Source organism: Pieris rapae, chromosome Z, assembly GCF_905147795.1.
Source record: "Pieris rapae chromosome Z, ilPieRapa1.1, whole genome shotgun sequence".
NCBI lineage: Eukaryota > Metazoa > Arthropoda > Insecta > Lepidoptera > Pieridae > Pieris > Pieris rapae.
The window spans coordinates 10,613,542-10,639,201 of NC_059534.1; the positions used below are offsets into that span (position 1 = coordinate 10,613,542).

A 25,660-nucleotide genomic window follows, 5' to 3' on the forward strand; every position below is an offset into this window, starting at 1 on the left:
CAATGAGGGCCAGCTACTCTTCGCAAATCATCATCCCATCTTTTTATTTGTCTTCCTCGTTTTCTTTCGGTAATACGCATTATAACATAACTGTTAAGTTTCGCGCCATCTGTGAATATAAACATACATTAATATGTTTTTTTTTCAGATCATGTTGGGCCGTTGCTGTGTTTGTGAGTACGATTGTGGCTGTAATGTTTGTAATAACTGCGTATAGATGGTACGCCCGGAACCCAGTGGTAACTGTAAGTGATCACATAGGTAACACAAAGAACAAGGGTTTTAAGGGTAAGAATCGAGATTTAGCCCAAACTAAGCATTTTTTTGTGAATCTCACCGATAAAATGATGACTTGTGTCAGTTACAAAAAATTGCTTAGTTGCTGATGGGGTATTGGAACATGTGCGACGTACACAACGCCGTTGTTATTCTCGATTCTTACCTTTAGGGTAATTTTTTATTATTATGCACTCTTTCACCATACATGCATGCAAATCTTAAAAGTTCAATTGTTAGTCTGTTAATAAAATATTGATAAATAATTGCTTGCTTTTTAAACGAATGACTTGAATGCTTGTTTAACTTTAAAAGGTTATATTCTTTAACCATACGAAATGCGAATTTATGAAATATTTCACACTGACTTTCAATATGAAATAGTATGTATATTCTTAAAATATGTCTATTTATTTTATTATTTATATCAGCAGCCAGTATGTTAAATACGCCTCACTCTCTCCACTTGGTCGTGCGTTCGATCTCGGACTGATCAATAGATTTTTCTATGTGGCATATAACATTCGCGTGTGCGGTCAGGACCCAAAAAGTCAAACATCAAGTGTGGCGCTAATCACCTAACGTGCCTATTAAAACAAATGATTACGAAACAGATCCAGAAAATCTGAGGTCCAGTACTAGACATCGTAGCATTACTGGTTTTAATGTTATGTCTCCATATATAGACAGCGTGTGTCGATAATTGTCTTTCGCAAAAATATAAATTATCTAGAAACTGATACGGATATCTAATTCAAAGAGCAAGTGTTGTCGTATATGTTTTGTTCGATCATTAAATTAATTAAATTTTATATTGTAAATATATTAATATTTTTTTAGAAGCGAGATTCCATTAGCCTTGTATTACCCACCACGATTGCCGAAAACAGAAACGTCGTCGTATAAATATATATATATACATGAAACACGTTCTAATATAAATACTCGCGCTATTAGAAATAAAATCATTTTATTGTTTTAGGTGATAGAAAGTACGCAAGGTGCAATTTGGGATGTGCCATTCCCCGCAGTTACTGTTTGCGATATTAATGTCATATCAAAAAGAGCGGCTCGGTCTCTTTCAAATAACTTGTGAGTACCATTTTATTATGTAAACAGCAATATAAATAATACAAGAATATATTGCATCATCATCATCAATTGGCCCTCATTGGGTCTTAGACTCCGTAAGTATACTTCGCCAAAGCAGTCTTCTGCTATGTAAAGTACGGTCATTAATATATATTTTTATTTATGTATTTATTAATACAATCAATCAAACATTTGAAATAAATCTATGGTTTTAACCTAACTTATAAATAAAGCAGGAAATTAATAAGTAAAATACAATAATAAATTTATATAAGGCTGACACAATATTAAACATATGGCAGAACGTTAAAATTAATAAGAATTGTTAAAATACACTTAATCCCAATGGAGCAAAGGATACTTCTAATTTACATTTTTATAAGTAACACTTGGTAAAATCAGTAAAAATTCTGTTATTTTCATTTTACATTTAAAGTAGGAAAATCTCTACGCCACTGTTTTTGTGTACGACTGAAACACATGTTCACATGTCAGTGTCATGTACGAAAAATGATTTTCACGTGTAATATACGCTTAGATAAGAGTAATTTTATAGTCATTCTTTGATAAGGTTTAATTTCAGGACTTTGCCGCTGCATATAACACCGGACTATGTGTTTAAGGCGTTAAAGCTAGTACCGCTTTTGTTTCTTGGGACAAATGTAAAGCAAAAAGACAAAGAGAAACTAAAAATACTTCAAGATATCATCGACACGAATGGCATTACAATTAAGACTTTGTTCACAACCGTAAGACTTTTCTATCATAATAAATGTAGCCTACAAGTAAGCCTACGACATCTTTCAGGGCAGTTTTTGACCCGCGCCATCACTATTTGAAACCAACTGCCCACTGAATTATTTCCGAACCAATTCGACTTAGGGTCCATCAAAATAAGAGCGTACCAATTTTTATTAGGCCGGCAACACACTCGTGAACCCTCTGATATTGAGAGTGTCTGGTCCTTAAAGATAAGAGAGTACCAACTTTTAAAAGGCCGGCAACGCACTCGCGCGCCCACATGCATTGACAGTAACCATGGGCGGCGGTATCTCTTAACATTAGGTGAGTTTCCTGCCTGCTCGCTCCCTGTTCTATAAGAAAGCGACACTTAATCTTGGGGACATGATTTCCTGGGGTGTGAAATGGATATATATCATTGAATAAGCAAGCTATAAATGTATGAACACAGTTATAGTTATACAGTGATAACATCCAAAATAATAACATCTCAAGCACCAACGAAAATAACGACGAAATAAGTATAAAACCAGTGGACGAAATGGAAGTCCAAGAAGCAATAAATAGCTTAAAACTGGGAAAAAGCCCTGGATCGGACAACATAACAAATGAAGTATTAAGACTAGCACACAAAACATTAGCTGGACCACTAGCGGAACTATTTAACTTAATACTGCAAAAGACTAAAATGCCCATACAATGGTCTGAATCGGACATCATACTCATCTATAAAAAGGGTGATCCGAAAGATATTGGCAACTACAGACCAATAAGCTTACTCCCGAGCCTCTACAAACTCTTCTCAGCCATTATAAATAAAAGAATCAGCAGCACATTGGAATTAAAACAACCAATAGAGCAAGCAGGCTTCAGGAAAGGTTTCTCAACTGTGGACCATATACACACACTAGAACAAATCATCGAAAAGTACCAAGAACAACAAAGACCGCTATACATAGCGTTTATTGACTATCAAAAAGCATTCGATACAGTAACACATGTAAGTATATGGGAAAGCCTAAAACAGCAGGGAGTTGAAGACGTATACATACAAGTCATAAAGAGCGTATACAAAAACAACACGGGCAAAATTAAGCTAGAATCTCTAGGACCAAGTTTTACTATAGAAAGAGGCGTACGGCAAGGCGACCCCTTATCTCCAATAATATTCATAGCAATTCTGGAGACTATCTTCAGGAAGATAGATTGGAGTAAGTCAGGCCTATATATAAAAGACAAATACATAAGTCACTTAAGATTCGCAGATGACCTAGTGCTGTTATCAGAATCCAGCACCCAGTTACAACAAATGATGGAAACTTTACATTCGGCTAGTATCAAGGTGGGTCTGAAAATGAATCTCGCTAAGACTATGGCAATGACAAATCGGCGGAGAAGAATATTAACAATAGATAATGTGCCACTCGAATATACAGATTCATACATCTACCTAGGTAAGCAAATTAGTTTTCATCCGAAAAATAACGAACTAGAAGTGAAAAGAAGAATACAACAAACTTGGAATAAATATTGGAGTTTAAAGGAAATCTTTAAAAGTGGCCTGCCTATTACCATAAAAACAAAAATTATGAATTCTAACCTTCTTCCAAGTTTGACTTATGGTTGCCAGACCTGGAAATTCACTTCAAAAGTAAAAAATCTTATCACCACCTGTCAAAGAGGACTGGAACGCAGCATGCTTAAACTAAAGAAATCAGACAAAATACGACACACAATAATAAGATCAAAAACCAAAGCTACAGACGCACTGAAATACGCACAAAAACTTAAATGGAGATGGGCTGGCCATGTCGCGAGGCTTAAAGACCGAAGATGGACCACAGAAGTGACCTTTTGGAATGGACCTCAAGGTAAAAGAAATCGAGGAAGACCACATACTCGTTGGGATGATGAGATCAAAAAAGTAGCCAGCCCAAACTGGAAACAGACTGCACAGGACAGATACAAATGGGCATCTTTGGAGGAGGCCTTCACCCAATAATGGGGTTCCTACAAATTATATTATTTAAGTATACTAAAATCTAACCAAGCCAGCTAATAATACAATAAAATAATGTAATAGTAAATATTATCTAGTAGTTATATTTGTAGGAAATAAAGAGGCTTTTTTATTTTTATTTTATTTTTATTTATTTAAATGTATGAACATAGTGGATTTTTTCCCTATCGCCTATCGTAAGCGAAAATACAGGCATGCACATACCGAATGTACAAATGTGTTATATTGGTATCGACAACCGAAAAGGTTGTAAACAGTATTGCAAATTATTTATCTGTTAATTATTTATTTGTAAAACTCTATTGCAAATAAATAATTAAAATGAACGGGTTCAACAAAACAACATTAATCTAATCTACGTTACATAAGATTTCCTGGAACACACTTTAATAAAAACATCCAACAGACCAAGATTTTTCTAAGAAAATTCAACAGCATTTAGATAAGCAAATATATAATATAAGGATAAATAAAGGCTGTTTGTAATTTATTTTAATAAGTTTATTTTGTATCTGATTAAATGAAACATATTGCACTTTTTACAGTTATCACCGACATTCTCTTGCGATAATCTGATTCAACGTTGTATGTGGAAAAATATAGTGTACAGATGCGATCACCTATTTCAGCAGGTGACAATAAAAATAGGCATCTGCTGTTCCTTCAACTACTTTGCTGTCAATGATTCAGACAGCCTGTGAGTATACTAACTTAATAAAATTTAGATTGTTTTAACGATAATGTTTCAGACTATTAGTAGTGTTTAGGTAATTAGGTATTATGAATAAACTACGTATTTTTTGAGCCCGGAAGATCAAAAGATTTTTCCAAACTCAGGGGCTGGGTCTGCACTGCCTGACTATCAGACCTGGTTTCCTGCTTTTCAAAGGTTAAGCGCCCAGTTTAGAACACATTAGTCAACCCAACTCTCTTTCTTATCCCATAGGCCACAATGATTTCTAAAATATTTATAAAATCGTTGGCCAACTACGCAGCGTCGGGTCACTAGTAGTTACAAGTAATAGTAGATTATATTATTTAAATAAGACGATGTATTGATAAATTTTCAGCTGGATCAAATTATTTGATAACAATTATTGCAATTTTGCTGGATTTTCGTAATGCTGACAAATTATTTATCGGTTTTATCAGGAGTTTTAATTTATTATTTAAACTTCAGATATATACGCGTTGTTCAATATATTGTCCGAATATCGATCGAAGGGTATTCGTGTGTTAATGTTTGAGTTAGGAAATATTTATACTATTGAGTTGACGTATCAAATCTATCTATCTATCATCTAGACGATGCAAATCATGCAATGAAATGAGGTCTCGGATTTGGTCACTTTGTCTGGATAATAATTAAATAATCGGATTATAATTATAATATCATATTTTGATTATAGCTTATACGTAATTAAAGGATTCTAAATGGTAACAATTGAATTGATTAGATATTTGTTAGTTGGGTGCTACTTATTTTTATCTTGAAATAAACTTGAAGCTCCACGCGAAAGAAATATTTATTTTTTATAGAGTTTTACTAAGCTATTAAAGCCAGATGATAATTTACCGATTGATAAATATATTAGGGCTGTCTAAGCTGGCAAAAAAGTATTTGCATAAAAAACACAAACTTTTTCTGTACAATAATTCCATTAGCGCAAGTGGTTCAATTAATCTGTATTGAAATGGAATTATATGATCGGATTAGTTTCAAAGTCGTAAATAGGCTTAGAGATCGCTTATTAGCGGAACTTTATTTGTTTTAACCAAAAATGTAAGTACTTAATTTTGACATTATTATTAACAGCAATATCTAGTACTTAGTTAAATAAACGCTAAAGATTGCATTTTATATACAAATACAACTTAAAACTGAAAAAGTTATACACATATAAAGCCCTAAAAAGTAAACAACGAATTCTTTGAAGTCAATTCTTGCTACGGTTACATATAAAAAGGTATTTGACTACGTCTTCCTGCGGCTAGAGAGACAAACTAACATCAGGTGACCTTTGCCCCTTGTTCTATAAAAAAAATAAGAAAATAATATGGTTTTCGCTATGTCTCTTGTAAGGATGTCAAAGGTGGGTCTAAATTTATAAAGTTAGAAGTAGAACTGCGGTATCGATCCAATTGAAGTTGCCGGCAGAAAATGGCTCCCAACAAAAACCAGATAACATTGGTAGGAAGTGGAGGAGGCACCAAAGATGTAATTCACACTAAAAACAATGATAAACCTAATTAAAGTAAAATTCTAATAAAAAAATAATAAAACTTTAGAGTAATAAAAAAAATACTTTCAACCTAGAATTATTATAAATTTTAAACCCTCTCTTAGTCCAATGAACATGGAACAGGGATAACTCTTAGTATGTCTATATATATATATATATATCCGTAATTATAATCCACATTGGTCGTAGCTCAGATTGCATTTTTTTTTATTAAATCCAATGTGTTTTTATAGCTATGTTGGTAATACATTTGGGTCTTAATATATAAAAAGCAAGTACGTTCATATAGAAATCGGTTAATTAATACGCTCGACTCACGACCCCGAGCTAGTAATGTTAATTGGTAAGCTATCCTTCCATTATAGAAACCCGGATTTATTGAGATTGTCTACCCCTCGCCGAGTAGCCTCTTGCGGTTATCAGACAGCATTGACAGTACTGTTGAAAGTAGATGTTGATGACTACTACAGCTCGGGGATTGCAACACAAGGAATACTGGTAAGTGCTTGAAGCGAAAGGACTTAGCTAGAGAAGAAGAATATCTTATATATAAAATTCTCGTGTCGCGGTGTTTGTGGTTAAACTCCTTCGAAACAGCTTGACCGATTCTCATGAAATTATGTGTGCATATTGGGTGTGTCTGAGAATCGGAAAACATCTATTTTTCATCCCCCTAAATGTTAAGGGTAGTACGCCCCTAAATATATATTTTTTTGCTTTTTAGATAATTTTTTTATTTTTTTATCAACTGTATCAACAGCATTAAAAAATACATTCGACCCTCTACGATCAACCCCTATTTTATTATAAATTATACACAAGGCAAAACAACGTTTGCCAGGTCAGCTAGTAATAGTGTATTATGTTAGCTCTGTAAGTCTTAGTTAGATTTGGGTTGCTCCATTAAAGAGACCTTAACTTATGTCGGCCCATTCTTCACTTAAAAAATCTGTACTAGGCTAGGGGTTGGTGGATTTCAGTAAAGAGGATGGGGGGATTTTGCACTTGGGTCACAATAAATTCTCCTATATACATGGCAAGACGATTCCTAATAAAACCGCGTCAACGGAGTTTCTTAAAAGAAAAAGTCGTTTGCTCGCTTCCTACTCGGCGGATGGTATAAGGAGCTTGAACTACTAGGACACACCTGAATGTACCTAACATTCTGTAATTTTTTTTTGTAATTAATCATTCACCTGACTCTGTAACAGAAAAAAACAACATCTTAGAATCATATTAAGTTGCAATACCGACTTTATCACATATTAATTAAGTCCATCTTGCAATGTATAAAATATGCTGCATGAGTCATACTTCGAGTGCTCCGCTCATAACTTTTCGCCTAGGGCAGTTGTTATTGATTTTTGCATCGTCTACGTATGTAACAGATTTAAATAATTAACTGCCTTGATAACCTACCTACCTTCTGTTCTTGGAAAGTCTGTAGTGTAGACCACGATAGAAGCCTTTAAAAATAATAAAAAGCGAAAAACATAATAGTAGAATGAAAACCTTTGGAAAAGGAGGAAAATATTATAAAAATATAAGGAAAAATAATTTACGGACGATCTGAGGTCGGGGAGGGGGAGGGGTGAGTTTTAAGGGTAAAAACGGTTTATCTCTATTTCCAGGAAAACTAAAAGTCGTATGGAAAAAAGTCAAATAGCAAAGTTGTTGATAATAAAAAGATTTAAAACTTTTGTATGTACATTTTTTTCGCATAACCTCGATATTTACACACTGTATACGTGCTAATGATAATATACATAAATAAAAAATCTGCGTTAGCTGCACGACGTTATGAGACCGAATTTCCATCTAAAGTTCTAATATGAAACTACTAAAGCGATTGAGACCGGTTGAGAGAGAGTGAGAAAGGGAGATCGAAAAGAAAACACGCTCTTAGTCGGCGCTTTCTCCCTTTTCTTCGAAAAAACGGTGCACATATTCGTGAGGTTCTGTAAAATTTTTACCCTAATGCGGCTAAAGAAGTTTCACACTTCAATGATCAATTACAACACATAATAATGATAGAAATCATAACTGTAATTTAGACGTTATTTTACAGGTGTTCATAGACAACGCCTACAATATACCAGACCAAGATTCACCTGCAAGAATGGTATCTCCATCCAGCGAGGTCCTTATTGCATTAGCGCCAGAACGTACTTACAGCACTTCGGGAATAAAGGCTTTCACGCCTGAACAACGGCAGTGTTATTTTCACAACGAGGTAATTAGTGTTCATTAGAAATGAATTTGTAATTGTTCATTTTATATCATGTACGATTTATAACATTTATATTGGAATATCCCGATTTGCACTCTGGTTCATTTAGACATGTAGCATTTTATTTTTGAAAAATTTCGTCTATGTTTTTTTACAGACACTTTTTTATGTAAAATGTTAAATAGGAATGCACGACATTCACAAGACAAACGATTACGTATAGAAGAGAATGTTGCATTGATATTTGGACCGAATTGATACAAATGTACTTTGAGTAGGATATTAATAAACTATCTTACTATTGGTAAATTACTCAATTATATTAAATGAACGTAACACATCTAAAGTTCATAAGATCGATTCGTTAACGACTGATCTTTTTCACCTTCCGAAAACTTGATTTTTTTTTTCGTTTGTAAATTTATATTGTTACATATTACCCTCGAAAATTATCTAAGTATTTCATTATAAAATTTGTAAAAATAACATGTTATGCACACTTTTATCAGATACTTTATCATACTGAATTTGGAAATAAACATTTATAAATGTATTATAATTTATACATTTTATATAAAACTGATGTTCTTTTTTATCAACAATAATAGTTTTTAATTTCAATTATTTTATATCCCTTCAACTTATCGCAATTTCACAATTATCTAAGTAAATAATTAATTACTTTTAATAAGCGAATAACAATAATCAAGTGAGTCTAATCAAATAGTATTTGGCTTATTAAATATAATTAGACGGCGTTCATCTAAACGTGATATAATGAAAGTTTTATCAAATTTAATAAATAATATTTAATTTTAATAAATTAAATTTTATTTAGGCATGTTGTTTGTTGAGGATATACTATACCATTGGGGGAACGTTTGATTGTTAACTGACAGTTTAGGATTATTGAGTTGGTAACTTGTGTCCGACATCTAACAATTCTGGCGGTAATGTTAGCTAGATATGTTCCAGACACTTTAGTTATGGTACGAACGCACAAATAATTGAATGGTTCGGTGAGGAAATTGGTACCGCTTCTGTACTTAACGTATCAGTTATTGTTTTGGCAAACCTCTCACGCTTCAAGTGAGATGAATATTCGGATTAAATCATATAAGGCGATTGTCCAACTCACCGTAAGGTCTATTGATTAGTGTTACCGTGGTTACGATATTTCTATAAAAAGAAATCGTCTCTGTAGTGTCGTCTGTATAGAGACGATTATTATATTACTATAGTATACTAACGTTTTCGAATGCCAGTTTTATTAGTTGATAGAAATATACCTTGCATATTGCCATTTTCTCGTCTTTAAATTTTGGCTACTAATCCTTTTTTTTATCCTAATTTGGGTCTTTAAGTTAACATATAGGATTTACACGGTTTATCTTTGATTAGTCATTAATGTTTATAGACACAACAGAGTGCCTTCATTATATATGTATTAACTATTAATAGTTGATGGAAAGATTCCCTGCATTTTGTCATTTTCTCGTCTTCAAATTTTGGGTAGATAGTAATATTTTTTGTTGTAATATGGGTCTTTAAGTTAACATATATGACATACACGATTTGTCTTTGATTAGTCATAAAAGTCTATAGACAAAACAGTGCGTTCGTATTAAAATACGGAAGCAATTACTAATTCACGATAATATTTACGAGTTATCGAAAATATTATCATATTTTCAAAGTTATTTGTCAACCAATCGAATGATGTATTTAGACGTGCGTATTTTATTTATCGGAACACAACCATTGACGCAAATATGTTTTTAAGATATTTTTTATCTAATATTTTTATGTTGGTAGATAGGTCTGTCAATATAATGATTAAATACTAGACGACTCATAAATTATATTCAAGCTCAATTCAATTCAATTATTATTAGCGTGCTTGTGTCTTAAATATAAAAGGACACAAAAAAATGCATATGAAAAGGAATGGAAATTTCATTAATTCTATTTCTAGAAAAATCTATATAAATTGTCATCGTATATTATAAATGAAATAGTAATTGCGTGTTGCAATAAGTATAGATCTAGTATATTGTATATGGAACATCGAGTTACAAATTGTGCATGAGCTATACTTATATCGGCAATAACACTTGGAATTCGTTAGCGCTTTGTATAGATTCCCAGTGACTGCAGGAATATCGTTTTCTTTTATACATGAGTAGAAATTGTAGTTGGCTACATATACATCATCGTTTGGAAAAAAAAAAACAAGAAATAATCAATTCGTTCTAAAAACTCATAAAAGTTAAATCGATCGAACAAATTATTTTAACTTAAGCTCTCTTTCGTCTCTTTCTGTCAAAATGTGTATAATCTGTGATGAATTCGTTATTTGAAATGATGCCTATTTTTTATGTAATAGCGGGTAGGAGGCTCTCCTGATGTAACCGCCGCCGATAGACTCCAAATACTCTAGGGCATCCAGTGCGGTTGGAGGACACCCAAAGAGGGACTTTACACCGCGACCGCGTGTCGTAACCCATTAGTTCCTGTTTTTTATGCACTTTCATATTTTTAGGGATGGGCTTCGGGATCTGCAGAGGCTAGAGCATTACCACTAGGAAGGGGTTGCCTGATTCCGCTAATGAAATAACACTGTGTTTAGTTATTATGTATATAATATATATTTTAAATGGCGAATCAATAAACAGCATGAAGACATACTTTAAAACATTCAAAAAAATGTATTGACAAGTAACCCGGTCGTTTATTAATATATAATTTGATGATAATTTTTATAGCAGCTGATAGAAGTTTATCAATTATTTAAAGTTTTACTTTGGACCTGAATTATTAAAGATTATGTAATTATTTTTAAATTAAACCTAAATTCTGGGAACTTAGATATTTAGTCCATAATGATCCAATGTGGAACATTACTTTTTTATAGAACTAGGTTCATACGGTTGGCCTTACCTCACCTGATAAGCTTCCTTTGCGCGTTGCCGGCTTTTTAAGGATCGGTGCGCTTTTTTCTTGAAGTACCCTAAGTTCAATTTAATACCTTCTCAGCTGAGTGTCTTAAAAATTCTGAGCGTTAGAACGCTATGTTCCAATGAAATAAAATTTAATTTTCACCATCGCTGCCGTTATATTATGTAGCGATAGTGGTCTCGTCTTTAAACTTCAGCACCGTTACATGACACACTATCCCAACGTTGTGCTATTGGTGTTTTCATTTTAAACAGACAAATTGATAGCTACAGTTATTGGAAATTAATGAGTACCAGCGGCGGGCTAGGTTTAGGATTTCGACAGATTCAAATGAGGACTTTCTTTTGGTGGGGAAATGCGTTACGCGTATTCTCCCGTGGCACTGTTGCTTGGTGGTAAAGGGTTATGTGGACTACTGTGCATACCCACTAAAACCCCACGGCGCCACCAACAATTGCCCGAGGCAGGACACGGTAACAGCTTAGCCTTGTCCGCATCCAGCCATGCGATCAGCAGTTAAATCTCACGGTCCTCTGTGGCCATGAATGATGCCAATCACTGGCTCAGCAAGGGCCTTTCACATCGGCCAATTCGCCCTGTTTAATGAAGCTGGGGGAGGCCGGGTACAATGCTTGCAGGGATAAGTCAGCATCCCTTCTATAAATGACGACGTTGCAATAGCTGTAGGTAGTATGGCACAGCCTAAGTGAAATGGTTACATTAATAAATGCCTATATAATTTATAATCCATGACATTGATTGTTGAAAGATAATACCTTGAAATGGCCTTACTAGAAACTAATCGAAACAGTAATAATATGGGTGTATCATAATTCTTTATCATTTTGATTGATTGTATTTATCTTATATGCAAAGTTTATTTGCGTATAATTTTTTTGCCTTTTATAAATTGTACTTATTCTAAATTTGAAGTGTAGTGAATGAATTCTTAAGCTTTGGTACCCGTGAACACTGTGGCATATAATATGTATACTGAGTTCTTGAGGCATTGAGCAAAAAATTGCGGCGTACCCAGTCTTCCCAAGACTGAACACTTATTTGAATATTATGGTAATAAAACAGCTTATGTTTCGTTGTTTCGTTTGCGATTTTATTGATGAAATAATCGGTCCATTCGTATTTGGTTTAAAGTAATTTACTTGATTTTTGTAATTGTCTATTACGGCAGTGTTGTGTTTCTTTATTGCGTAGTGGCTTTGTAGGGAGTTTCTAAACGTTGGAATTTAGAATTCTGGTGCGTTCGAATTATGTCTATGCGCTGTTGGATTTTTCTCTCTTAGTAGCAAAATGCAAACTACGGCGATGGAGAGCATAAGAAATCCGGCATACTTTAGACCAAAAATCAAGGATCAGGCACACACAATTAAATGATCACTAAATCTCAAAGGCTGTAGTACCACTTTTCTTATTGCTATTCCCGAGAAATTCGAGTATCCCCTACAAAGTGCCGGGTGCTTTTTAAGTATGAGTCTGCTCCGTGCATGATAACGACCACAAACCTCAAACTTCAAATTTTGCGGTTAAGTGCTAGTGAATGTAATCATACAATGCCATAGCCGTCTATTGAATGTTTAGTCTTTGTGACTCCCTTATCGCTTTGCAATTGAATAAATGTGACCATTATCTGAAAAGCTAAGGAAACTTGCAATAGTTTCCGAAAAATACGGCTTTCATGCAACTTTCCAAATTTCATCTATTCAATAAGAGGGAAATTTACAGCTCTGGTCCTGGTTAAGACTACAACTGAGATCGTTATAAATTATTAACCATTTTCTCGCAACATAACAATCGGGCTATTCAAAGACTCCTATAGTTAAGTAAGTGAATTTACATTGTCAATGTAAATTAACTAACTATTAAATGTCTATAATAATTATATATAATTATGTGTATAATAATTAGTTTATATATTACTAAATTACTAACTTTGTGGACTTCACACAACAGAATCAATAGTTGTTACATGCATTGTATTTAGTTTTGCCTTTGTTTTTGGGGATTAAAGAGTGACGCGGAATACGCCGTCAAATAGCTTATCCTCACCAACTTCTCTCCCACATACATGTCAGTAAGCTCCGTAATGACGTGATGCCTGCTAACAGTGACTGAAGGAGACGAAAGATAGGGGTAGATAGACAAAATTACTATGTCCAGATATCAAGCTCTGCATCTAAAGGGAAACTCTTCTTTAATAAAATCCCAGAGGCTCTTTCATCTCTGCCTTTTAATAAATTTAAGAAATGTATTAAAGAAAAGCTGTGTAAAAAGGCTTACTATAAAGTTAGTAAGTTTTATCTAGTTGATAAAAGCGCCTAGGACTAGTGCTGCGTAGGCTACTTCTAATTAATTTGCTATATTTGTTTCAAATATTAAATAGTATTGTTTGATGATTTCCTTTCCTTAAAGAGTACCGAGAGTTTTTTACGCCGGCTTTTACTCTCTGCCTACACCCTCTGTCTTCTTTGCCGATGATCAGGGGTGTATTCAGGTTCAAATTTAATGTAATGAATAAGTGATAAATTTTTTCATCAAATAAAAATAGTTATTTTTGTTTCATTTTCATTACATATAGAACTATACAAACGTTCAATAAGAAACACGATAGAATCAAATGGACAGGTCTCAGTCAGGTTTACGATAAAAATCTACTGTCTTTATCTTTGAGCCCCGATATGAACGCTTGATTCGCCCTTGGTATTAGGTGAGGTTTGGCATGCCCCGAGATATTTATTAATAAATAATTTAACGTACTATTTATTTATTTGCAAGAGAAATGTCCCTACTCATTGAAGTTGAAATGGCTTTAAAAGATTTCATAGGGACTTAAAAGATTACGCAGTATTATATTTGTTTCTTTTGATGTAGTACCAGCGGAAATTTAATAACGAATAAAAATGTTACTAAGGTATACTTTTAATATTTAAGCTATTTTTTTTTCATTTCTTCAATGAATTTATTTTGTTTTAACCGTCTGTAAACTTAGCCTTAAAAGGCATTAAATATCAGATAAAAAAATCGGTTGTCTGTAAAGTCGGTTTAACGTCGTCATTACAAAATACTGATGGAATTTTAATTTTATTTATTTGATAGATATTTTGTATGGACGTAGAGAAGGAGGTAAATGGAAATCACAATTGGATCAAGTTACATTTATTTGAACGTATAAATAAAATTATATATTTTTTTTAATGAAGGAACGAACGTGGAGGACCATTGTGCATCTTTGTCGCTCGTTCCCTGCTCTCGCTTGCACTTCAAGGCTTGAATGGAACGCCTCAAAGCGAGGTATCGCCGCATGCGTCATGTTTTTTCATGCGTGCAACCGGCTCCATCGAATTATAAGACGTTGTCACGTCAAAAAATCAGTAGGCTTCAGCGTGCGACTCTCATCTCTGAGGTCCGTAATCCACCTATATCTATACTAGTAGCACCTGCGTACTTCGCGGGTCTAACGCTGGTTTGTACGGTCAAGGAAAATATTATCAATGGAATGCCGTAGACCCAAAACTCCAACACAGAAGGCTAATTACCTGCTTACCTACTAGAAAATAACAAATAATCAGGAAGCAGATCAGAAATATGATGCCTAGACGTGGTTCTTATATTTGTAGTTATTTTCTTTTTCAGGTGACCATATCAAATTTTAAACAATACTCGTTTCACAACTGTATGGTGTTCCAACGCATACTTACAATTAAAACCGAATGTGGTTGTGTGCCTTGGTTTTTTCCTGAAAAAGGTAAATTCAATATCTGTCAGTCAAATGCTGTCTGTATTCTTGTTTAAAAGTGAGATTGCGAGATAATGTTTGTTGAAAAGTACCTACTTGTTTTAATAATCAAATTGACAAGTTTTTAATCACAGATGGCTATCGCGTCTGCAACTTCAGAGATATCGACTGTATGGAGACCCTTCCAGGTATTTTTCTTTCATTAAATTTATATTTCAGCAAAACAACACTTGCAACTTTGAAAACACACAACAACAAACACAACTTTGCCTTTGTGATATACCTTGTTAGTACTCGTGTCATAATAGTATAAAAGTAAATCATAAACCAAAAAAAGCTTCTATACTTGAATTCAAATGTTATTTTCCATAGATTTCCTTAGAATAAAATCATCATCATCAATGACTGTATTGCCTTAGCCTCCTATATAAATGTTAATATATATAAATCTCCAGTCTCGATGTTTGTTCGCGATTTATTCCTAAACTACTTAACCGATTTTAAATTAAGTTGGCACACCGCGAGCAGTCTGGTCCAACTTAAGAGATATGATATGAGATAGATATGGATAGCTTAGATCTTTACTTATAGTCGCAATTTATTGCAAATTATTTGTCTATAATTAATTGACAGTCTCAATTATCTGTTAACTCCAAAAGATACTAACATATATCGATACTTTTCGACTGGATTGAGTAATAAGTAGATGGCACTGCTATGGTAAACCGACAAACGTGTCATATAAGTTACAATTCAATATCATGATTACCACGTGTTATTGAGGCTAAAGTATAAATAAAATTGACTTTGTGAAACGAAGTTCGCGGGGGCAGCTAGTATATTATATACGTATATTTTTTCTTGCGTCCTACTTCAAATCTGAAATATCCCAGTTTGCTACCAATCAAAAATCGATTCATGAAATCTGTATTTTTAATGATCATTGATAAAACTACTGTTATAAAGTATAGGATTATAGTTATTGTAAAGCTATATAATATAGATTATATAATGATAGCATAGCTATATATAAAATAGTAATGTGGTGTCATAAAATCATATCTTTGTTACATATAAATGACGTCAATTTTCTCAAAATGAATAAAAATAGCACTATCAGTAGCATTACAATAATCTTACTACGTCAATAGAATATATATAATTTGAGTATAGATATTTCTATCATCGGTTCAAACTTGCATAACGTATTTTTTATTTATTTAAAATAGTATTAGAATTTCAGAAAGCGAAAATTAAGTAATTTTGTAGTTCTCCAATGACAACTTACGCCCGAACCCAATAATTCATTCACAATTGTTTTAAATCTGAGATCAGACCGTGACAGTCGATGGATCCCAAAGACCAAACCCTACAAAGACAAATCAATTTTTGGCGACGGATATAACACAGTCTCCATTCAGTTGCAATGTGCCAATGCACATTCATCTTATATATAAAATTCTCGTGTCACGGGGTTAGTAACCGAACTCCTCCGAAACGGCTCGACGGATTCTCATGAAATTTTGTGTGCGTATTGGGTAGGTCTGAGAATCGAACAACATCTATTTTTCATCCCTCTAAATGTTAAGGGTTTTTTTATTTATTTTTTAGACAAAAGTTTTCGTTTTTATTTTTTTACGATACACCATACAAAAATACATGCAACCCTAAATATTCACCCATCTACAATCATCACTTATGTTTTTCTTGTTAATTATAAACTTGAACTTTTTGGCACAAAAACATGGCAAAACAACGTTTGCCGGGTCAGCTAGTTTTCATATAAAAGGCTATCCAAATACGATCCGAACTACCATGGATCTCTTGTATCGACAGATAGCTATTACAATGCATCGATTGGTTATTGGCCCACTTTTATCAATATTTGGATTAACATGTCTATCTCAGATAGTCAAAAATGGATTGAGATAGGTTATTGGGTTTAAGAGTTAAAGTACGCTAGCCTGATTTCATATGTTGGCAGCCTTTTTTTCGAGATGCCACTAGAGAAAAGGAGATGCCACAGTAGTTCTTTTGACAATTACAGCTGATACATTCATTGTTTTAGAACGTGTTACGATCGAAGATATAGTAAATTTGCCGGATTCTGTACCGTGTTTGCCGGAGTGTGAGCATTATGACTATCCCTTGGAAGTTGCCATGGGGAAATTGAGCGGCAAAGTACCCTTGAATGGCCTGCCGTTTTTGTAAGTTGTTATTTGATATATTTTTCCTTACTTTAAACAAACCTTGTATAATCTTAAAATAGTCAAAGAGATTTTCCATCTAGTGATTGTTGCTAACCAAGTCCGGATGATGAATAAAATATATTGCTACGTGGATTCAAATAAAATACGTCTCTTGTAATACGTAGCTTAAGGAGTACTTATTTTAATATAAATGCAAAAAGCGCTTATAATATATGATTTACGAAAACTTATTTAAACGTACATAAATAGTACTTACTATACGTTTATGTATATATTTGTTTTAAATAAAAAAATAAAACTATACAGGTTCAAAGGTAAGTAAAGGTAAGTATGAAAAAAACTTACAGGTGTGTGTTGTCGAGAAGAAAATAATGCGTCGTAATATTAAAAAACCTAATCTGTGGAGTTCATTTAAATAAACGAACATAAAAAGCGATGACTAACTTACTTCTGGAAATTTTATTAATGCAAATTTTTTTGTTTTAGCGAAAATGTGAACATAGAAAATTCATCAGTTCTCAATATTTTCTTTAACGATTTGGTGTCAACAAGATATCGACGTGATGTTTATCTCAACTGGCAAAATATATTAGGTAATATTTAAAATATTAAACGAAAATGCGTCCAATCGGTTTAAACATGACTGAAGCCCTCATGATTTCGTGTGGGCATTATTCATGTGGGTGTAAAAAATCCTAGACGAAATTATTCAAGCGTACAAAGTAACTACAGAAACATATCTGTGAATTTGTAAAGTTTCTAATAATAGTTCTATATTCATAAATATCATTGGCTAGCATATTATGTAACACATACGTACAATCGCCTGGCAGCTATTATACTATATTTATTTTTATAGTCCTTCAGTCGCTAATATATATTCTTGTTTGTAGATTTTAAATGTTTAATAACTTTTTTAATCTCTTTATCATTCGCACACGTATTTTACTGAGATCTACGTTAAGTTATCAGTCTTAATCGAGACTTGATTGTGTTTAACATTTCCATACTAACTTTTGCTATAAAACAAATAGGCATGAGGATCCATCATCTATGCATCCGCCAAGACAACGTTTTCAACTTTTTTAATAATTCACCAAAGAGTTAACTCAAACAACCGATATTTGTGCAGCTTTTAATACATACTTTTCTACCATAGGGCTGAAACTAGCTAATGAAATACCAACACAATTTCACACTAATTTTACATTAGCACTTCCTCAAAGTCTTAATGCTGAATTATCTAACTTCAGTCCATCCACAACACTTGAAATAACAAATATAATAAAAACACTAGACACAAATTGCAGTACTGGAATAGATGGAATCAATACTAAAACCATAAAATGCATTATCAATGATCTCTCTGAATATCTCTCGGTCTGCTTTAATAAGCTGCTGCATAAAGGTGAATTTCCGGACTCTCTAAAGAAAGCCAAAGTTACTCCTATTTATAAATCAGGCAGTAAAACTGACCCCGGCAATTACAGACCAATATCCATTCTACCTTCAATTTCAAAAATATTAGAAAAAATTATTTATTCAAGACTTGATACTTACTTACAAACTAACAATTTTATTTTTAAACGCCAATATGGTTTTAGATCAAAAAGCAGCACTTTATCAGCCACAGTCGATCTTATCAGTCATATAAAGGAAAACATTGACTCTAAAAAAATGGCGCTGGGTGTCTTTATAGATTTGAAAAAAGCGTTTGATACCGTAAGCCACAATCTATTGCTTAAAAAATTAGATCGTATAGGAATAAAAGGTTGTGCGCTAAAATTATTCAAATCTTATCTATCAAACAGAACCCAGATAGTCAAAATAGGTAATGCTCAAAGCTCAGAAATACCAGTAACATGCGGCGTCCCACAAGGGTCTATACTGGGTCCACTGTTATTTTTAATATATATTAATAACATTCACGAGCTCGGTTTACATGGCCAAATCACTCTCTACGCTGATGACACCTGCTTATTTTATTTCGGTATAAATATCCAGACTATGGTTGCTCGAGCTCAGTCAGACCTAAATTCTCTATATTCTTGGTTTCAACAAAATCTGCTAACCATAAATATCTCAAAAACATCTTATGTAATATTCAGAGCAAAAAATAAAATCATTCCTATGTTTCAACCGTTAAAAGTTCAAGACGTTGAAATCACTAACAAAAAATGGGAAAAATATCTGGGTCTTAGAATAGATACATATTTAAAGTGGAACTTTCATATATCACACATAATTACCAAACTAAAATCACTTATAGGCAGATTTTGGTCAATATCAAAATGTATTCCTCAATCCGTACGTCATTTAATTTATAATTGTTTAGTCAAGCCACATTTCATATATCTAATTGAAATATGGGGTACGGCATGTAAAAACATAATTTCTAACTTACAAACACTACAAAATAAATTAATAAAATCATTATTTAGATACAATTTTTTAACACCGACTAATAAAATCTACCAAGAAACCAAAATTATGACAATTAAACAACTGTATGTATATAGCACCTGTATTTTGATAAAAAAAAATTTAAATAACTCTATCCATAGTTGCTTGTCGTTTAAAAAAATCAAACACACAACGACACGCAATACTCGTCGAGCGAGTTTGCTTATCTTACCGAAGCCGCGTACAAATTATTTGAAGAAATCTATTAGGTATGAGGGTGTGCAATTATTTAACCAATTACCATCTCAAATTCGCAATATTGGAGTGTTTGACAAATTCAAAAAGGCATTAAAGATGCATGTTAGAATGAACATAGCTGACTAAAATTGTTACGGCTAATGGCGACGTGTATCTCGCTCGTATATAATATATACATATTAATATTAAGTTTCTCATGTAAATAAAATATTTCTGTTTTTGTAATGAGAAATAAAGTTCTTTAAACATTAATAATTTGTCCACTTTTGGAGGGCGCCCCCTGCGGGGCTCGTCGTCAATGGAAGTTCTCCTTTACCTGAACTCAGCACACTAATGTCAAAACTTATTGCTGTCAAATCTTGATTTACGAGCTCCTTAGTAAATTTTTTTAAGCAAAAATATTTTATCGCGACTTCCATTTAATTCATTTTTAAGAATACGTCCGAAATGTTGCAAACAAATACCTTCTAAAACAAAACTGAATTGATTGCTTTATTATTATTATTAAACTAAAGCGCTACGCATGATGTATGCACTGCTCTAACATTATGATATTTATATATCTATATATATATATATATTATATACTTTACGAGAATGAAGTAGGCAGTAATTAATTTGAGTAAATATGTATAACAAAGTGCTGGCTATATCGTAAATGCAGCAGCTTGACTTAATAAAATTCATTTATTCCTCTCAATAGGTTTTGGTTTACTGAAAATTCGTTTGATTGTCATGAGCATTTCGATTCTATTCATTTGCATTGGTCGTTTATTTGCTGAACATAATTCTGTGTAGTTCTGGAAATATCGAGATCAAAGGGTTTAAATAAAACGAAATATTTTAGTGTCGGAGTCAATTTATATTCCATTTATGATTTGAAGTAAATCCACTTGAGTGGATATTTATATGAAATGTGCATTGATATTCACATTTCTTAATGTGGTTTCAGCATCTGATACGTAGGATAATTTTCCTTATAGAATTTATCTGCTTTTCACTGCTACGCTTGCGCCAAACATGGGTGCATGCGTGTGTCAGGTTTCAAGGTAAGATACCTTTTGGGCTAAGAATTTACTGAGTGCTAAATTTACAGTTTTAATTCAACACCCACTTAACTTCTTTTTTGATTTACATTCAATGTACGCAAGCTAGTTGTGTATATATAAGTATAAAATTCTTCTTACTTGTATTTGCTTAAATAAGGCGAATATGAAGTACATGTTCCTTTGACGAAATATGTATTTTTTAAATTTAATTAAAGCCTGCTAGGAACTGTCCAGACAGCATTAGCATTGTGGCTATATAATTATGTAGATGCGCTTATTTGGTTCTTTTAAAAATATATTCTAACTGATCGTACTACGATTAAAAAAATCCTCTCGAATACTACCGATCCTTACTTCGATGTGGTTTTTGCATTTTCAAGTAATTTTGATAGACTACCAAAATATGGTAAGTTTTGTTAGAATTGTTTTTAGAATTTGTTAGAAAGTATCAGTGTTTACTTTAACTAATTTCTGATTCATCCATTTGGTTTTGATTGATATCGGGTTCATTCTCTAGGTTGTTAATTATAAAATATCTTTTTCTTATTAATCTCTCAATGACGTCAATGTCAACAAACGTAGCAGATAGCTGACCAAATCCGATTGTGATAATCGTATTAAAATATTATCTTTTAAGAGAAATTGTAGATAAAACATTATAATAATCTAAATTAATATAATTAATTAACAATAATATCAATTTTTATCTAAAATCTTGTTCGAAATTGGGATTTTTATCTATGCGGTGTGGTCGAGGTGTGTTTTCTTCTATTATTTTATATGGTTTATATCTCGTGTATATTACCTATATATACATTTATTGTATATTACCTCATGCTGACGTATACCTATCACTTTAGGTAAATGTAATTGTCCTTTCGCAATGCTAATATTTTATTGTATATAGAATAATGTTACATACGAAACGAAGTTAATAATGGTTTTATTTGTTCTTATTGACGAGTTCTGAAATTCTTATAGATTGAAAATCTTATAACTAGGAAATGATAAAAGATTACTGAAACAAGGCTGGCAGAATAATCATTGAAAACTACGTTTTTATCACATTTAGAACGTTTACAGTCAGAAGACATTTCTTGATTTCCTTGACAAGAATACATAGAGTATTTCATATAATTTTTTTTTTAATTTTGGTATATTTTCGTGTTGTTTTTTTTTCAAGGGTCATTTAAAATAATTTCAATTGTTTTGTCATTGTAACTACTCTTTTAATTGGGTTTTATGTATCAATTTTTATATATCCTAGTTGTCAAGGAATTTCAGGTAACTTCTCCAATTATGACTTAAATAAACATCTACGCAGAAATGTAAACAGTTTAAAAATATAAAAGATGCAATACTGCGCTGGCGCAGAGATTCTGTGAGCCATGACTTCTCAAGTTAGAGAACTTCAGTGGCGATTCAATCTACTGCTTCCCAATAATAAAAAATAAAAGGAATTTTCATTCTAATTAAACTCGTAAGACAAAATTGCAAATTTATTGTAACAATTTGACATGATTTGAAAAAATCTTTTATACTATTAAATACAGATATTTCATGCGAAGTGCAAAACAATAAAATCTTGATTTAGGAAATTGAATTCGGTAGTGATAAGCATTTGATAAGCGATTGACGACAGTACCGACATTGATTTATTATCATTGTTTTTGGAGTACATTCTTGAAATTACATTAAAGGATTTGAGATATACTGTACGAGTCAGACCTTGATTTTTGACGGCTAGATTCGGTTTAGAATTTTAAAAGATCAAAAAGATTTTACAGTTCTACTTTGATATTACGTGACTCATTTGAACTTGATTGATGATAATAATTATACAAACAAAATATAACTTTTAAGGGTATATTTTTAAAACAGAAAGTACCCGGCAAGTCAAAGACAGGCATAATATATGAAATGGAACAAAGAAAACATCCACTTAATATCAGGTGAGCCTCCTGCCCGTTTGCCCCCTGGTCTATAAAAAAAAATAAAAAAAGCTATAAGCTATTAAGCTTTAACAAAATAAAAATCCGGAAAGCGGTGCAGCGCTGTATTACTATTAGAAATCATTACTGCCTTGCATTTTATTGCAATGTTTGGGTTACATGGTACAACATATTACATGTTACATTCGTCAGTGTTCTAAATAATATTTTTTTAACTTACAGCTGCATTTGGAGGTCTTCTTAGCCTCATGCTGGGATTCACGTTTATTTCCGGAATTGATTTCGTTATATTTTTCATGTTTCGAATTGTATATGACTGCACATTCAGCAATATTTGGGAGGAAAAGGAATGGACGCCAGATAACAAGATTATCCAAGTTGAGGAGAAAAAAAAATCTAAGTTTTCTTCTAAGAGGGTGTGGAAAACTAGGTATTAAGAGCACGATAGAAATCAGTGTAAGATACTCGTACTTAACAACATAACAAAAATTTTCAGCGCTTATTTTTAATACTCCTAGTCACAATTCACGCTTTATGAGAGCAATTATTGTTGATGGCAAAATCACTAAACATATCTAAGGTTCTTAAAATTATACTTATAAACTCATTTCATTAAATGAAACATTCGTCTCTTTTTATCAAATTATGTTTACACTGTGATGAAAAGAGACCAATGAGTATTTTAGTGTTCGATTGCACTTTTTTTAAGAATAAGGGGTTTGACGTAGATTACTTATAATGCAAAAATATCCGATTACTTTGGCTTATTTAAGGAAAATACCTTTTTGTCAATAAAACAAATATATAATGAATAGTTTAAATAATTCTGTATTGACTTTAATCTTGATCCACATAGAGGCCGTTGAAACAGGTAAATATATACTTTTATAAACATAGTATTTAGCTGTAGTAATATTGAGTAAGTGATAGACGTTTTCAAATCATGCACTTTTGTAATTCATATTTCCCTCTTTTATGCACCTACAAATTGAAAGCATTATTGTATTCGCCTAGAGAAAGATAATTAAAATAAATAATAATTACATTGAAGATTATATAATGAATAATTTATATAAACAAATATGACACTATAGATTTCAATTAAATTAAATTATGTAATTGTTTTAGTTTTTATTTAATTAAAATTTTATTTATGATAAATTGTAAAAGTTTTTTTTTAAATTAAATTCGTTTAATGTTATACTTATTTGATTATTTTACTATACCCTGGCTTTGTCTTGCTTGTAATAATAGAATCTTCACCAACATAACCCTTCCGTTAGTAACACCTGTCCGATTCACAAATTATATTTTTATGTCACCCTTCGACCTTGGTAATGTTCCACAGTTTATCCATTGCTTGCTATATATTTCACCTTTTCTTGCTAAATGTAATACAGAAACTTCCCTTGATGAACCAAGCCCCAAGATCCCTGCCGAATAATTTTCCGCTTAAGAAGCTTCAAGCTGTCATATCATTTATTCCCTAAAGGTATTTCTATATCTGATCTGGTCAGCAACTGATTTAAAAACAATTAATTATAGAATTTTGTGTACAGATGAGTAAACCTTAGTTGACATTCTTTTTGTGAACCCTTTGAAAATATGTCTTACTTACATATCTTACATTTCTTAACACCTATATATATATTATCTATCCTGGTAGGATTTGCTGCTACTGAGTTAAGTTTGTGTTTCCACCACACAGTTGTGAGCTTCTTCTGTTTCTATTGAATGGATGCAAAACCAAAGCTACAGAAATATTGTATTTCATTATCGTATCGAATCTTTGTTTAGCTGTGAAAGATATACATGAAAATTTATTATATACATGCATTTAAAAGTTTGAAATACATTTTATGTATTTAAAGTACAACTTTTCATTTCAAATCGACTTTACCACACGTTACTATTTCAATTTATCTAACTGAGAACCGTGCTACGTAAGTGTATTTTGTGAATTATCCATAAGTAGGAAAAATCTCTCACTTAACTGGCGTAGACCTGTAGAATCGTCAACGACTAGTCACTTTCAGAGCGGTTTCATCTGCGTCGCCTACAGCATTACTACTTGGAGTGGGGAAAGAATTCAGAGGAGTTGTTCGGATTATGCAGCTGAGTTACCTATTCTTAAAAGGCCGTCAACGCACTCGCGAGCCCTCTGGCATTGAGAGTATCCATGGGCGGTATCACTTAACATCAGATTTGATGAGAGTTTAATTATTGGTGGGACTCTACGGTAGATGTCTGTCGTTCCGATTCTGAGCATTTTTAAAGGAAAATTTGCCACCAGCTGTATTTTACCCATTCGACTTAGGGTCCTCCAAGAAAAGAGCGTTCCTTATATATTTTTTGTAAGTCTGTAAGACGTGTAATCTATATATATATACAACCGATTCTAAGTATTATTTCTATAATGATACACTATCTGTTTCTTATTTTTTATAATGTAACCACAATGTATTCCAGAATGGTCT

General features: G+C 32.6%; 1 protein-coding gene across 1 annotated transcript; it reads left to right on the forward strand.

Annotated features, from left to right (window-relative positions):
• Positions 1-194: 194 nt before the first annotated feature.
• LOC110997612 (sodium channel protein Nach) lies at positions 195-24,257 on the forward strand. Its single transcript, XM_022265856.2, has 11 exons — positions 195-245; positions 1,259-1,368; positions 1,952-2,117; positions 4,675-4,826; positions 6,738-6,870; positions 8,441-8,605; positions 15,209-15,320; positions 15,446-15,499; positions 17,380-17,518; positions 18,008-18,114; positions 23,406-24,257. The coding sequence occupies exons 1-11, from the start codon at positions 195-197 to the stop codon at positions 23,618-23,620; spliced, it is 1,404 nt and encodes a 467-aa protein (XP_022121548.2). The 3' UTR covers positions 23,621-24,257.
• Positions 24,258-25,660: the final 1,403 nt, after the last annotated feature.